Source organism: Glycine soja, chromosome 2 (genome assembly GCF_004193775.1).
Source record: "Glycine soja cultivar W05 chromosome 2, ASM419377v2, whole genome shotgun sequence".
Lineage (NCBI taxonomy): Eukaryota > Viridiplantae > Streptophyta > Magnoliopsida > Fabales > Fabaceae > Glycine > Glycine soja.
Window position 1 is genome coordinate 39,957,209 of NC_041003.1, and position 17,219 is coordinate 39,974,427.

Sequence of the window (17,219 nt, forward strand, 5' to 3'; positions counted from 1 at the left end):
AAAATTTTTGTTAATTATACAAGATATTTAAAGATATTTATTCCATTAATTATAATATAATTAAATTTATTTATTTATTTTATTAATTATAATATATTTATAAATATTGATTTATTATAAATAATTAATGCTAATCAATCATAATCATAATTCATGCTAATCAATCAATCATGCTAATAAATCATAATGCTAGGTGCAAATTTCAGAATCAAAAACTACATTTTTTAAAATTGCTAACTCTGAATTTTGTGTGTTTTTTACTCTGAAATTTGCATGATTGATTGATAGATATATCCTCTTTTAGAGAATTATGATTGATTAGCATGATTGATTGATTGATTGACATAAATTATGATTATGATTGATTGATTAGCATAAATTATGATTATGATTGATTGATTAGCATGAATTATGATTATGATTATTTATAATAAATTAATATTTATAAATATATTATAATTAATAAAATAAATAAATATATTTAATTATATTATAATTAATGAAATAAATATCTTTAAATGTATAAACTATATTATAAAATAAATATATTGTATAATTAACAAATTTTTTATTTTTCCTCTTACGGATCAAGTTGATCCAGAAGTCTCTTCCGGATCTCTTCCGGATCAACTTGATCCGTAAGAGAAAAATCAAGCAAGGACAATTTTATCATTTTTTTAAAATGCTGGGTGCACCTAGCAACACTCAAGGTTATATAGGGGTTTATTACTTTTGTTTATCTAGAGTAGTGTTTTATGAAATTTTAGAGACCCAATTATTTTGGTTTTCTTCTTTTTTTTGTTGTTGGCTTATTCTTCATGTTGTGCTTGTCATAAGAATCTCAGCCACCTCAGGTTAGAGATTTATTTTTTGTTAGTTCTATTTTTATTTTTTTTTTGTCTAGACTAATTAAGCTTAAGCATTCCCAACTGAATTATATATATTTTAGTTTTCTCTATTTTTTTCCCAATGTGGGACACGGATATTCTTCAAATAAAAGATAAGAATATGATTCAATATTGATACGTAAATGTGGTAAATTTTAAAAGTTGTATAACACAACATAAATATAAAATTAATGTAAATTAACATAAAATAAAGATTTTAAATCGCGAGAGAGAATAAATTCATCTTTTAAAACATAAACATAATAAATACTAAAGTTTTGCTAATTATTGTAGCATAGTTTTAAATATAGAAGATTAACAATTATAAAATTAATGTAACATTAACTAAAATAAATTAAATCACAATTTGTATACACTTAAGTTTTCTCTATTAAATTTTTATACTGTACCTTTATCAAACGCACCCTATATACTTTACTAGTATTATTACAAACAGAATGCTTCACAAGTATGCTTGTTGGCAGTAATAGCATAAAATAATGTACCCTAATAATATGCAAAACTATAACCTTATTCCATATCCATATATAGAACCGAAATATAAAGAAAAGAAAGGAAAAAAATACAAGTAAAATAAAGAAAAGGGAGAGACAATAATTCAAACAGGGAAGAATATAAACTAACCATGAAAACTTATTCTAAGTTTCTAACAACTTTAACTACCTCAGCTTTTAGCTAATTCAAGATCATCCTGAAGTAATGGAGCAAGCATATACTCCACGGCTGATCTCTGTTTGGTAATTTCATTCAGAATCACTAAATGAGCTTCCTCACAAGCTCTTGCATTCGGGAAACCAAGGGTCCATCTCCCATCTGCCAAATGATCAGGCATGCTCAGGTGGTTTCCTCTGGCTTTGGTTGAATAAAACTGTGGGTCAAACTCTCTAATTTGAAGATGCAACCATGAAGGGTGGTCCTCATCTATTTTAGGCTGTATCAAGCAGGTAAAAGGGGTTAACGAATTGAAGAAATAAAAACATGATGAATTGATCAAAATATACCGCCCCCTCCCCCATCTAAAGATCAACAGCTAAAATTTAATTATTTTTTTTTCTGTTGCTTGGTCTTTAAATTTTAAAAAAGAAAAATCTGACATGTGGCAAAATTTAAGTTTTTATACTTTATAGTTTTCCCCCTTTTGGTTTAGATTTTAGTACAGCTTATGGATCAATGAACCTATCCAAAGCCCATGTGTGCACACTCAAACAACAAACAAAAGGAGAGGAGAAAAAACGCAAAAATGTCAACAGAAATCCTAATGCATGACTGCACTCTATTCCTATATATCTCTGCTTAAGATATATTATATATGCAACAATCACATCTTCACATTGCATAGCAGAAAAGTATAGAGCATTCTGTTAATGAGACTATCTGATAAATTTTAGAATAAGGCAGTTTTGAAAACCAACTTACAAAGAATGAGACAACAGCAAGTATCTTCACATAATTATTTTTCATAAATGATCAGACTAACATCATAAAAAACTATAAAAGCTACACTCTTGAGCAACAAAAAGTCACAGCAATATTGACGTACAAATAACCCTGCCAATGGAGCAATGGCAATCACAACTCCATGTCGACTGCGGAATGGGTGCTTCTCCGCCAGAAGCAATTTTCCAATTATTCCACTTGCCACTGGTATTACATATATATCCCTAATTTCAGAATTTGAAAACGCAATTCCACATGGTATTCCAGACTCTGAAACAGTTACACAGGATTAGAATTTACAAAAAAAAAAAAAAAAAGGATGCCAGAGGCACAACCAAGTATAAATATACTGATGCCTACCCAATGAAACATTTGACCCAAAGCTAGCAGATGAAACATCTGATGCACGGATTACTCTAGAATCATTGGTAGAACTGGAAATCATGTTCAATAATGGCTTGTCAACCAACACACCTTTCAAAATAAATGTCTTCAACTGGAAGTGGAGAATAAAAGCCTGAATAAACAACTGGTATTAAAAGTATGCTTGAGGAGTATTAAAGAATGAAAGATAAATAATTAACAGCAGCAACTAAAATCATGGAACAATACAATGTTTTGATTAAACAAGAACTCATAAATTGATAAAACACCCACCAAACCAGCAAGAAACTTCTGCAGTAAAGATAATTTTTAATAAAACAAGAAAAGCAGTAGAATGCAGGAGCCAAATACCAGAAATAATATTAAAGTTCAGCAGAAATTAAAGCAGAACACAAGAAAATAAGGTGATATGAAGTTTATCAAGTCAACTTTAAAGCCACAAGGGTGTGATGAATATGTCATTATACAATTCTTAGAATTTACCAAAAGATGCCCCAATTTTACAATATTGTCATATTGCACTCCATTTGATGGTCAGAAGCGCAAGCATTAATCTTTGATAACAATAACTGAGCCTTATCTCGCTTAGTTTGGTTAGCAATATTGATCAAACTTATCCTTCAGATCTACAAAACAAAATTTCAATGTGTTTATTGGATAATTAAACTAACTTCCCCCAGGTCAGCATTGATTATGTCTAACAGCCTTTCAATTTGGAAAGTTACACCTACCTTCCTATATTATGTAAAATTGCATGTGAAGCATTTATTCACTTCATCCAGTTATAGATTATCACTCAAATCCTATGTATGACATCCCTGTGATGTTGTAATATAGATCCAAAGATGCATAAACAATGTTACTTGTGCAATGACGTAATCCCCAATTTTTCACCTCTAAATCGTACCCAACTCATGTCTTGTTGAACTTGCATTTCATATCCTTAGACATGACAAATTTCAAGCTTCTCCACAACTCGAGTTTAGATTTTACTCTTTTGTCTTAACTAATCAACTATTACTATATATCATTGACAAAAATTATGGCATTGAGCATATAACAGTGTTTTACTATAGTGTTGTGTGTTGTGGTGATCACACTAAGCCTTTATTTATAATGAGCAAATAGGATCAATATTGATTACATAGGATCAATTTCATAATGAGTAATAAGGACTAAATCACTAATTGCTATATATTCATAAATAAGAGAATAATATATAAATCTAACACTCTCCTCAAGCTTGAGCGTATATGTTAAATGAACCGAGCTTGTTATAAATGTGGTCACCCCGATAGAAACTAAAGCCGGTTCTAGTCGAGTGGTTGTGCCGGATAAACATGGCTTGGCGGCAGCCAATGAAGACCCACAATGACGATGGAGACTAATGTGACGCTCACCGGAGATGCGTCACGCGACGTGTGCATTAACTTCACGAGTTCGGGCCCTGAGAGGGATCACATACGGCGGTGTTTTGAGTTGGTTGTGCATATGAACAGCGTGGTGGTCTTCGACAATGACGATGGGCACTACTCACCTGTGAAAAAGCAGAAAGGTCCACCAAGGATGCCTCGAGGTAGAGGGAGAGAAGACCAGTGTGACGTTGGCCGGAAATGCATCTCACGTCGTGTGCGTGAACTTCACGTGCCAAGGCCTTGCATAGGGTTGCGTGTGGCGGTGTTTTGAGTTGGTTGCGCACGTGGACGACATGACGGACATCGACGATGGGTGACAATGGTCAAAGGTAAGCTCCGACAAAAAGGCATCTGGAAGTTTGCCAAACAAGGGCAAAGTAGCCGTGTGGGGTACTGTTCATCGCAAAGAAGGGCTACAAAAAAAAAAGGAAAAGAAGTTATCCATGAGAAAAATGCTCTGATTGGCATGAAACTACTAGGTTAGGGTCGTCCAGGGGGGCAACCTTGTCGCCAGAAGCACAGCCTAAACAGATTTCCAACGTGCCGTCACGCGCCAAAAACAGAACCTGCTTGGCTGGACGTGTTGCGCAAAGAATTGGCATGTGGGGGTGCATTGATTTTCTTATGGAGGTGCGGTGGATGGCGTTGAATAGATTGGCAATGGGTGACCCAAACCATGGGGTCACCAGTCAAAATGGTGCCGGATGGCAACGGACAACGGCAGTGACTGGAAAAGTCGTCATTCAAAAAAGATCATCGGAGAAGAAGAAAGGGCCCTCGGAACAGTGGGTCACCGGAAAAGTGACGACGGCTAGTGGTGACTGGAAAAGTTGCTGGGAAAGGAGAAAAAGGTTGCTGGAAGACGGGCAAAGTAGAAAGGTCCACCAAGGACAATAGGTCCCCAGTGGAGCACAATTTTCGTTATTCCTATGTCAATAATAAATAGGATCAGTATGGATTACATAGGACCAATCTCATAATGAGTAATAAGGACTAAATCTATCTATTCATATATAAGAGAATAATATATAAATCTAACAGAGCACAAGCTCTTGGATGTACTTGTAAATATGTCAAGTACCCATTAAAAACTTAAACTTCTTATCCTTGTATTTAAAATGAACAGCCATCTCAGTTTATTGTAGAAACTAAAAAGGGATCATTAACAAAATACTGCAACTAATCTGAATGACAATTGGAAAGAAAAATGAGAACACCTTTACTGCATCAACCATCCTTTGCCAAGCAAAATATGAAGATGTTTGACCTGTCACAGTCATTTTTTTTAATGAAATAATAAATAGTACTTGGTATCTTTGAATATTAAAAGTAAAATATCAATCCATTGAAGAAGAGGCCATTTGTTTGTGCAAAGATGACAATACCATTGGTGGGTTGGTGGTGAAGAGCAAGCTCCAACATAAATAATGGATCTTTATATTGGGAAGATTGTTCAAGAACTGCATGCAATAAGAGGGATGTGCATTAGAGGGGAAAAAATAGAAAACGCTAAGGGAATTTCATATTAGTAGTACAAGAAGGTAATTTTATATTAGTGTAACAATAACCAAATCCAATCATGTTCCCAACAGATGGGCTCTATCAAACAAAGCCATTGGACTCTATCAAAAACCAAAATTTCTATGATTAAACAAGAATAACCTTCCTTTTTTCCATTTTTTAATTACAAAAATATGTATGCACCCTGTTGATACATATTAAGAATATTCTAGACTTATTTTAACTGTTCAAATACCTAGTTACTCAAAAAGATCTAGCAGGTTCAATCTCAAAGTGAACAAAGTAAATACCTCTAACACAGCTTGCCGATTCTGTTATTAGAGTATCTGGAATATGATCAAACCAAACTCCACCAAGTTCATTCAGAAAGTTTACACGGGACTGATCATATGAAGTCTGCTGATGGAAACTAGAAACTATAAAACTTTAGAAATTTTGAATGCACAAATGCAATTTTGTAATTGGTGCTAATGAGCTTATAATAACATGGATAAATCAATATTTACTTCCAATAACATGCATATCTTATCCAAAACTAAAGATGTAATAAATCAACCACATATCTACCCAAAATAATCCGTTACCATGTCAAGCATAGCTCATCAATACATTTATGTTTATTTATTGTATTAGTCACTAAAAGGCATTTAAACTACATTTTTTTATAACCATTTGAGATGTAATATAAAACCATTCAAGTGTCATCACCTAACATCTTAAGCGTTTGGGAAATCTATCTATACTTTAACAATTACAGAAAGTTAGCTATTGAGCAATTGGCACCTGTTCAAATAACAGGATTTCCCAATTTGACCAAAATGCCGAATTGAACTACATAGCTATGGAAATTTTCAAGCAGTATGTGACTTAGACCACGTTCCTTTTGTATCAGTGTGAAAAATAGTCCTTCTTCAAGTGTCCAGCAGCCACACATTATTGAACTTTAGGGTAGGATAAATAGAAAAGGACAAATTATCATGTTTGTACCTAGCTACCAACACATGTGCATCATTTTACTTAAAATTTTATACTACATATTATATATAATATATGTTAGAAGTAGACAAAATTGCATGATTTTATTCAACCTTTTTTACCAATCACGTGTAAATATATTTGGAAGCTTGTGTTGACATATCTCCATTTGTTCCGTATTATGACCCCATGCTGATGAATAGAAGCATTTGCAATGGTAAAAATTTTTGTAGTGTACGTCCAATTTCATCATTTCTATAATTTGTTTGATTGTGAATTCAAAATTTGAATTGCATAAGGTATCCTAAATTTTATTTTTTACCACCCTGGATCAGCTATGAATATGCATTGTGAGAAGCGCAATGTATCTCAGCATCTAAATCTATCTCCTTTTGTTGCCTACCATTTTTGATAATCATCGTGATCATATTTTGAAGGGTTTTTTTTTTGGAATTAACACATGTGAGCAAATGCTGGAGAAGAGTAGCTATCTCTGCATTTTTCTCTCAGTCAATATGTTAGCCATCTGTTCAGGTGTTCTTGCTTTCTTTATTAATTGGCAAAACTAATATGCAAGTTAAATTTACTACCCTATAGATTTCCTACATTTAAATGGCAATTCAGCTGAACTTCATGCAATTTCTTCATTTTAACATCTATTTTGATCATTCTACCTTCTGCTTTCTATAACAACCCCCGTAATGTATACCATGGTTGTTTTTGCATCGATAGTTGCAGGTTCTCTTTCTTTTTTATTCTTATGTATACTTTTGGATGTTGGATGTTGGATTTGATATTCTAAGCAACACTTACAACATGGCCTACTAATCCTGCATATTGGATCTATTTTTTATGCAAGAATCCGAGATAAAAGGTGTTGATGATTTTGAGCGTGTGTTTCAACTGTACAAGGGTGCATGTGAGGGAAGTTGAACTCTTCCAAGAGGAAAATCAGGAAGAGGAGAGAAGGACTCAGGAGAAGAGTTACTTCTAAGTTGTGTAAGGAATCATTGGAGAAGGTTGTTGTGGTAGGTTGCCTGATTGTTCCTTATTCCCACTTTTAAAGGTTGATATTTTGTTGCATTTTTTTATCTTTTATTTGGTCAGATATGTGGGATGATTTTGGAGTGGAAGGCTGTAAATGAGACTGTTGAGAGATGTTTGGGTTTCTTTTGTTTTTGAGTGCAATTTGTTGTTGGAAGCCTCTTAACTGGTCTTTTATTGTTGTGGTGGGTTTGCCAATTGTTTGGTTCTTTTGGTGTAGTTGGAGTTTTAGACTCTAGGAAATGTTGGTGGAATTGGTCCTTATTATCCCATAATGAAGGGAGAGGTTGCAGAATTGGTACTTATAACTTCATGCCTTTTCTATTTGAAGCAATTTAAATGCAATTTTTGAAATGGGAATGGTATGTTTGTCTTAACCATATTAACTAATATTTTTTTATCTTTTTAGTTTTTGTCTATGAAAAAAAGGGTGGATAACTAGTAGATAAGGATGGCATCATCATTTCAAAGAGGATGTATGCCATGGATATTCTTGACGAAACCAATCTATTGATGCAAAGCCAAATAAAATTCCTATGGATTCAAATACTAAATTCCTACCAACATAGGGGGAGCCACTTTTGAAGGCAAGAAGATATAGAAGATTGAACTATCTCACAATTACTCATCCGGATATCTAATTTGCAATCAGTGTCAGTTCCTCAATTTAACTTGTGAATGACTGAATATTCAAATGATAATTAGACAGGTTTTCCTCTATTGATAAAAGATCTACTTCTAAATACTATGAGTTCATAATATTATCTATATTGCAGATGGCAAACTGTATAGGAAAGACAAAAATTCACCATACAGAATGGCAGATGGCATTGTGGGCAAACAGAAGAAGTATGGCAGGTGAATTAAAAAATATAAAAAATAAATAAATATGTTAAACAAAATAAATAATAAAAATTAACAAGATATAAAGATAAAAAAATTAGAAATATACTCTATGGAATAGATTTCATCTGTCTCATAGCATAAGCATAAAGTTTCATAACAACACTAACAAGAAAGATAAAAGCCACAAAACTAAAAATGTCAACATTCTTTGTTGTGGTGGTGTTTCAAGAGGAAATGAATCCTCTCCATTTCCCTTTTCCCATTTCTTCCATTTTTATAAGCTTTTGGGAAGATAAACAAAATGGAGATGATACACACTTTATAAAAGAGTAACATTTATTTTCTCAAAAGCTTAGTAATGGAAGAAATAGAGAGAAAAAGAAATGGACAGGATCCAAACCCGTTTAAAGATGCTTTGGCTTTGGTTTTGACTTGTCATTTTCCTCATGGTGAGAAGGAGATGATCAAGAGAAAAAAAAAGATCAATAAGAAAATAGAAAATAGAAAATAGAAAACAGAATAAAAATGGAGAAGAGCAGGGAAAAAACAAAGTACAGAAAAAAAATAGAGAACATAAAAACAACAGAAGAAAATAAAAGAAAAGGAGACGAACAGAAAAAAAAAAAAAAGAGAGCAGAGGTTATGAAGAAGGAAGTGCAGATGAACGGAGATGAAAAGAAAAGGGGGAAGAAGATATCTTATATGGTTGTAGTTGCCAGAGTTCAAGTCTTTGATGTGTGTGTGTGTGGGTGGTGGGGTGGGGGGGGGGGGGGGGAGAAGATCAATGTGAGTGACAAAAAAAATGTGTCCGTCATCGTCACCATAACAAACCATGGAAATAGCAGCTGCAAAACAGAAAATGGCAGACAGCACCATAAAATGCCACAAAATCCATGGCAGCACCACGGCTTCCATTAGACAACACTGTATTCATCAAGGATAACCTCATATCTTGAAAAAGTAAGAAGAAAGATATGGTTGCAAGATCAAGAACATAAGAAAACTATCAAGTCATGGTCTCAGCTGGTTGCCAAATCATTTGGGTACACTTCTATGACTACTGGTCTAAAGTTTGATTCTTTGATAATAGACACCCCATTCTTCTAATAAAAATTTGAAACGGCACAAGATAGATTTGTTTGTGCATTCCCACATTTCAAACCTAAAGGACTTTTGCATGAGAGGGGGTGCTAGAAATGTAAAATAAAATCTTTCATGAGTTTTCATTTAACTACTTGAGCTTTAGGAATAGTTGATGCATGACAATAACTTTTCCAAAATTTCAAGACAATTCTAGCTTAATTTATGCTTAGTTAAGATACTTTGTAGAATTATTAGGTAATTTAAAACCTTTTAGCCAACCAATATCAATTAGGAAGAGCTCCAAAGCACTGAATACAAGATATCTCTCCGTAATCCAAAGTAAACTGCTATTTATTTTCTTTGGCATTTGTCATTTATCATGCATATTCTCAAACCTATTGGTTTAATATGCTTTAGAGAAATGATATGCTCATTGTTCTAACCCACAGAAGATTTACACACATGATCATAATAACATGCATAATCTATCATGACATCGTCTTTAATCAAAAGAGAAACTTGTAGGCATTAGGAGAAAGAATTTTTGTTCTTGCAGCTTACATGATTTTATAACTAATCACAAGCTTGATGATACACTTTTGCATAACAACTATGATATTCTGCCTAAATTAGTACCTAGCTTAGATAATCTGAGACTTGACAATAAGATGGTAGAAAAATACTGAACTGAAAATCCAGAAAGAAAAATAATCAAAAGCTAAGCAAGTTTTCAAAATTGATACATCTTATATGTAATCCACCTAGCCTTACATGTGATAGGAAAATACAAGTATGTCTCCACACAAGCAGATATCCACTTGTAATAGTGTGTTAAGAAATTAGCTGAAGCTGTTGAATACTTACAGTGAATAAGAGAAGATTATCACCATTAAGTCCCTCTCTATGGAAGTTGAGTAGCTTTTGCAAGCACCACCCCGCATTCCATAGCATCATTATAGAAAGGGGTTGCTGGAAGGCTAAAACATTCAGCAGGGCATTTAAAATCTGTCAAATTTAAAAGGAGATAGCAATTTTGTTATTTTGCATGCTCTGGGGAACCCCATTTCTACTAAAACTACACAACAAAAATAATAATGAAGCATAATTTGATTGAACACATCAAAAATAAAGTTAGGATATACCTCAGGCATAAATCTAATGAAGATACTTTCATCCACAGACTTAGATATTGATGTATCATCAGTCTGCAACTGAAACAGATAGAGACAGAATGAAATGAAAAAACATAAAACATATAATGCATCCGAAACCAACAAATTTCAGCTATTAAACAGGTACTTTTAGCCACTTCAATAGTTACATGTTCCTAAATTATAAATATTTTTATAGAGAATTCCTTTTTTTGTAATTTTCTCAATAATAAATGCATGTAGTCGAAAACTGGTTTTAAAAGAAAAATAAATAGAACAAAAGCTTCTCAACCTCAAGCTTATCAATGTGCAAGTAGTAACAGCAGGCATCAATTGTGATTTATGAAGGCAAGATGGTGATTATATATGGGTATTTTGGCACAGTTAAAGGGTGGAGAAGACTTGCAGGCACCCTAAGAAGGAGAATATAGATAAATGGAGGGTAGCCATATTGCTAGGTAGAGGAAGGCCAAAACTATGGGCAAAACCATTAAGGATTTGAAGGTCAATGGTTTGTCAATAGACATGATCCACTATAGATTATAGAAAATTATGGAGTCATTTTGTCAATGTAGCAAACCCACCTAGTAGCAAGAAAAAGGCTTGTTGTATTTTGGCACAGTTAAAAAGCTCCGGAATTTTTTTAGCAAAATATACTTTGTTTTAAGAATAAATGATTTTTAACAGTTTACAGTAATAGATGTGCCACATTCTGAAAATTGATGATCCTCTTCAATTCAAATGAATGTATCCTTCAAAACTTACCATCTCATCCTCCTTCTCGCTTAGCCCACTCATTGAAGATAGGAGACAATCAAGATCTGCAAAACTTGCATGAAATAGAAACAAATAACTCAGTCATTTACTAAAGGACAACTGTAAGGCAACATAAATGAACAAAATAACACTACCTTTACTTTCAGTCAGAATAAGCAAGAGAAATATTGAAGCTAACAATAGGCTTTGATCCTCACAGAAAACAAAAGCAAAGATTCCACTCCTGCAACAAAAGCAATTTCATTAAATGTATATTTAGATACACAGCATCATGAACTTGCACTCATTAATAGATTAATGATCTGCCTCAGTAAATGCTACCTCCTGATGTCAGGATCTGCATTGCAAACCCTTGTTGAAGAAAAAGTTCTTCATGAAAATATAAAAGCATTAATTCACCACTAAAAAAAATCAAATTTGAATTGGAAAAAATACAATCGTCAACTATTTTGGGATCTATCTTTCTCATGAAACTCTATTGCTTCAAAACTCTAACAATCATGAAGCTTAAGTAATATATTAACATGAAGTTGATTGTCAGATTATGCAAAGCTTCAATCAATCAATGGATACCAAAATCCAACAAGGACAAACTATGACACCAACCAGCAACACATTTTGTATGGCATTATTTCGAATCTGGCAAAGACATTTATCAACAATCATTATCCTTCCTGTATTACCCATATCTCTTTCCCTAGAGATTTCTAGTCCTTTAGGTTTTTGAAATTCACCAAAAAAAAAAAATCATTATCCCTCCTGTTAAACAATCCTTCTAACTGATAAGATTTCTCCTTTGATCATATAAGAGAGTAGTATTTTACTCTCTTATAGATCTCCGCCCCCCCCACCCACACACGGGTCCTCCTACTGGCACATACACAGAAAAGAAAAAAAGGTGGACAAGAGAAGATAGAACAAAAGTGTCTCAACACGATAAAGTCTATGATGAAATTTACACAAAAACAATAACAAAATCTACAAATTTCACCAACCTTTTGGAACAAATTTCACTGTTTGAGCTATTAATATTGAAACTAGACATGAAACCTTCCCAATGAGCACCTAAATAGGTTACATTGATACTCTCAGATCCATTTGACTCAGGATCATAACATATAACTCTTTCCACTTCATTCAAGCACTTTGAAAAAGTTTTAACATCATCATGGACATCAGAAGCATTCCCTTCACTTGGAATTCTCACATTTAAGTTCAAAATATGATACAAGATAACACCAGCCACATTGTTAATCATGCTTCTTCCGCCAACAACCTGAAGAAGGCAGGATATGATATATAGCGAAGTGATAGCAGACAAATCAGATCCCTGGGGCAAAGATTATAGATTTAATGAGTACATCATGTGAAAAAAAAAATGAATGATACGTAAGTATGACAAGCAACTCAATTTCAGGAGTTTCCACAAAGATTATTTTCATATTTCTTTCCTTTCATATCAGATTTTTGTTCAATTTTCTTACTAGCACACTATAAGAAGCATGAAAAATACAAGTACAAGAGAGACAAAATTATTTAATTATGATGGTGTGACAGTTCTCTCTTTTGAAATAATTAAATCTAAAAACTGAATGAACTACTTAAACGTAAGAAGTGAGACTTTGTGGTTAGTTTAATTGATGATTTTCTCCTCTCTTTTCAATTACAATAAAAACAGAATTGATCGATCTTAGAAAAACAAAGACTGAATTCCATGTGGGGAAATTCCCATTCCATCATACTATAGAATATAGGTTAAATATTGGATTTAGGTCATCTAAAGAGAGAAGGTGGATAAAGTGAGAAAGTAAGGGTGTGTTCGCCTTGATTTTAATTAAAGTACCTTGTCTGCTTAACTCATTTCAAATCAAGGATGGATACACTCTTACTTTCTCACTTTATACACCTCACTTTAGAGGAGTCAAATCCCTAAATATTCACAAATTGGAGGGCACTACCCTATCATAATTAACAGACTCGAACACTAAAGTCAGTATATGGATGATACAAAGGCAGCGGGAAACTAAACCAGAAGGTATGCTAGTTTGTGGGAAGTTTTCTCATCTCGCACATTTTTATTCTTTGAAGCCATAAATGAGAATAGTAGAGGAAACACAAGCCCATTCAGAAGATTTTCCGTAACCAGTCTAGTCAAACGAGGTTCGCCAACACTAAGAATGTCTTTAAAGTAGTGCAGTTCATCTGCAATTTTGTCAGCTTCAAGAATAACCCCATCTCTTCGTTTTTGAGCGTCCATTTTCCTGCTTCAGTGTAGGGCAGTTAGCTCCATAATTTAGAACTACTTGAGTGCCTATAAAGTACCAACAATTATTTGATAAAAAAAATATTCAAGTAACCTACCCTTTATCATAGACAAAATCATCTAAGCAAAAGCATAGATTGCTTAATCTACGAACCAGGTCAGAGAAATATTCTGAAACTGGAGGAGTTGATATAAATTGATAGACCATGTCATCACTAACTGTAGAATCAAGATAAAAAATGTTGCAAACTTCAGTAATCTATTGCACTAAAGCACACTTTTAACTTGTAAGCAATTCAAAGAGCAGCAGTATACCATTGTAGATGTTCAGAACTAATGCACGTATAGCTGTCTGAATCATCTTTTCCTCATGCTGAGCAAATCTTAGAGCTTCAGTGTACAAGGGAAAGGAGACTACAGCATCCTGCAGTTGAGTGTTGAAACAAAGAGAATCTTAAAACACGTGTTGTGAATTCTGCTGGACAAAAAAACAAAAATAAAAAACAGCCTTGTATATCCAGTAGAAATCAACTGATGACGATTGTTCCCCCTTAACATTGCATTCACAAGTGGTCAAAGTTTTCCCAAATCACTGATTCACGGTAGGAGGCAAGTATGTAACTTCATCCAATATCTTTCTCAACTAAAATAATATTACATTATCTTTGCTAACAAGATTATTGATTGACTGAAAAAAGTTAAACAACTGCAGCCTAATAACTGCAACCATAAAATAATTCAAGCCTTGTGTTTTATCCAAAGTGGGAAGATAATGATCTTGATCTAACAGACAGCAGCTAAACATTAAATTTATATGTTTTTAACTTACCCCCTGAACATTCACAAGAAGGCAAAGTGTGTCTTTGTTTATTTTATTGCTAATTGCCCTGAATGAAGAAACAAACGAAACATTAATTGATTCTATAAATTACTGTAACATGAAAGAAATATGTGAAACAACATACACAATTAAAAAATCTCCACCCTTCCAAACACTATTAAAAAAAAAAAAAAAAGAGAGAAAAAAATGTAGAACATATAACTGCATGTCTTCAAACAAGCAGGGAAAACTTGCAACAAATGTTGAGTGATAAAGAGAGATGCAAAGGAGAGGAGGAAAGGATTATAACCTTAGGAAAGAAACATAGTATGGAGCTAGATCTCCCCCATCAAATTTGTAGGGATGCAAAATAATGTTGTTCATATAACCATTGCTGAAGCAATAAACTGCACCATGCAAATAAGGAACACCAATTTATATTAAGTACCAGCACTTACCCAGGGAGACAAGGACTTAAGAGTGACACTATGTTTTGTAAAATGAATACTACATGTAGATATCAACTAAGTATGCATACACAAGTAAAACTCAGAAGTCAATGAGCTTAACCAGAGACATCAACAAATATGAATCAACCATCTTACAAATTGCATGTTCACTATCCATGTTTTGAATCATTATGCTCAAATATTGAAGCAGAGGTCCGTCAATTTTCGACTCTTGACTGATCTTAAGTATGCGAACAAAGTCTGCCAGCACTTGCCGTTCCATGAAACACCTAAATATTTACAATCAGTCGCAATTATCAAAACCTCATCCACAAAACAAGAACAACAGAAGAACGAAATTTCCACCATAATTCATACTCAAAAATGTGCGGATCTTGTCTATCGCCATAAGTAACAATCTCCACAACAGATTGCAACAAATTCATCACAAGTTCCTGCAGGAAATAAGATGCATAAGTATATCGTGGTTTTCTGAGGTAAAAGGAGACGCAAAATTGACGCACATTACCCTGTTATGTTCATCCACAACTTTGATCTTCCGCAGTTCATTGATTACGTATCTGTAACGAAAAATCATTCACAATATTATTTAAAAGTAATTCACAACCTCAACATGCATCAGGGAAATTCAATATGTCACCAAAATTTACGAATAATTAAGTAAATTACAAAAAATAGCAGTGAAATCTCATACCGAAACCTAACGAGGCAAATTCGGATGAATCAATGACGGAAAAAAATCGATTAATCAATCACTTACTGGAAGTGTTGAACGGAGAAGCGATCGATGGATCGCCAGAGAGAGCGCAACATGGCGACGGTGAGAGAAGGAACAAGAATGAAGAGAGTGATGAAGTGTCGCTGTGGAATGCGAAGATTGAAGAGCGTTTAGAAGAAGCGGTGATAGTGTTACGCATTGTAGAATGAAAACAATTGGTGCAATTGACGGTGATTTTGGTTTGGCTAGTTGGTAGTGAGTTGCAGTAACCATCCAACAACCGTTCAACAAGTCAGTATTCAAATATGACTAAACCAACCATTTGGAGCTGCGTCTTTTGCAAGAAAAGTGTGTAAAATTAGTGTCACTGGCCATCCCCGAGTGTGGAAGGAGGATTCATAGCTTCCTAACTTTTTCGAGATTCCGAAGAAAAAAAAAATATATTTCTAAAATACTTATTTTTTTGTGTATAAAATATATATTTTCTAAAATACTTATTCCGAACTATATCTTCTTTCTTACTTATTTATGGGTTATACGTTGTAAAATTAAATTCAGAAGCTAACAGATTTTTAAGCACAATCTTTCTTTTATTAACATTTTAAGCAGCAAACAATCCTTCATTTATTTCTCCCATCAAATGCATTGACTCGACTTGGTTCACACAATCCAACAGGACCCGTTAAAACCTCTTTTATACAACTCATCTCCTATTATGGTGTATTTCAAAGCCTTTTGTCTCAATTTGAACTCAACTTTGTTGGATGAATTTTGCAAATAATCCATTATTTCTTGTTGTCATGGGTCTGTTAGAATAAATCTTTTAACTTGTGATATTACAAACTACAAAAGAAACACAGGTTATTAATAAAATGCGGAAATTACAAATCAAATCATACCTCCAATCATTGTCATGAAGAGTTTCTTGTTTTGGTTCTTCCAAGCTCTCTCTTCCACTCTCTAGATGATTTATAAGACTGAATTCGAAGGGATGAGCTCAAGGACCAAATTCATGTGCTTATATAGGCATTCTACCATCAAGAATGCATTTACCGGTCATTACCACTCATTATTGGCTGTTACAATTCATTATTGGTCATTATCATCCATTAACAACCATTCAATTTGGCTTTCAAAACTGATGAGCATTACAAAATTTCAAAATGTTATGACCATAAATTATTACATTCTCCCACTTGGTCCAAACATTTTGACTTAATGCTCAATCTTCTTAAGAAATGAATATATGAATCATAGTGATAGTTCCTCTTATAACGAGTAATATCATCCATGTATTACAATATACTCAATTTCCCAAGCAATATACTCAAAGTGGTAATAAAACTTAATGAATAAACCCAATGTTTATTCTTGGTCCAAAACATAATTTTTCTCAAATAAATCAAT

At 33.5% G+C, this 17,219-nt stretch overlaps 1 protein-coding gene across 9 annotated transcripts; it reads right to left on the bottom strand.

Annotated features, from left to right (window-relative positions):
- Positions 1–1,259: 1,259 nt before the first annotated feature.
- On the bottom strand, positions 1,260–16,224 carry LOC114393888 (protein TRANSPARENT TESTA 9-like). 9 transcript variants are annotated; one of them, XM_028355387.1, is made up of 20 exons: positions 15,855–16,223; positions 15,603–15,654; positions 15,452–15,528; positions 15,230–15,363; positions 14,935–15,031; positions 14,634–14,691; positions 14,120–14,228; positions 13,903–14,023; positions 13,613–13,802; positions 12,537–12,871; positions 11,676–11,764; positions 11,530–11,585; positions 10,756–10,824; positions 10,478–10,618; positions 5,956–6,064; positions 5,530–5,604; positions 5,362–5,411; positions 2,820–2,862; positions 2,449–2,615; positions 1,260–1,839 (listed from the first exon to the last, which is right to left on the bottom strand). In XM_028355387.1, exons 1-20 carry the CDS (start codon positions 15,905–15,907, stop codon positions 1,573–1,575), a joined length of 2,292 nt encoding a protein of 763 aa, XP_028211188.1. In that variant the 5' UTR covers positions 15,908–16,223; the 3' UTR covers positions 1,260–1,572. The 9 variants fall into 9 exon arrangements, 5 of the variants coding, with proteins under 5 accessions (XP_028211188.1, XP_028211179.1, XP_028211171.1 ...); XM_028355378.1 differs by having other exon boundaries at positions 2,706–2,862; positions 5,956–6,061; positions 15,855–16,221; XM_028355370.1 differs by having other exon boundaries at positions 2,706–2,862; positions 15,855–16,221.
- Positions 16,225–17,219: the final 995 nt, after the last annotated feature.

Excerpts from the sequence above, each read along its gene's own strand:
- LOC114393888 (XM_028355370.1), bottom strand. The coding sequence starts at position 15,907 with ATGTTGCGCTCTCTCTGGCGATCCATCGATCGCTTCTCCGTTCAACAC. Across the intron at positions 13,803-13,902 it reads GATTTTGTCTATGATAAAGG|GAAAATGGACGCTCAAAAAC; the intron begins GTAGGTTACTTG and ends ACACTGAAGCAG. Across the intron at positions 10,619-10,755 it reads TCATTAGATTTATGCCTGAG|ATTTTAAATGCCCTGCTGAA; the intron begins GTATATCCTAAC and ends TAAATTTGACAG.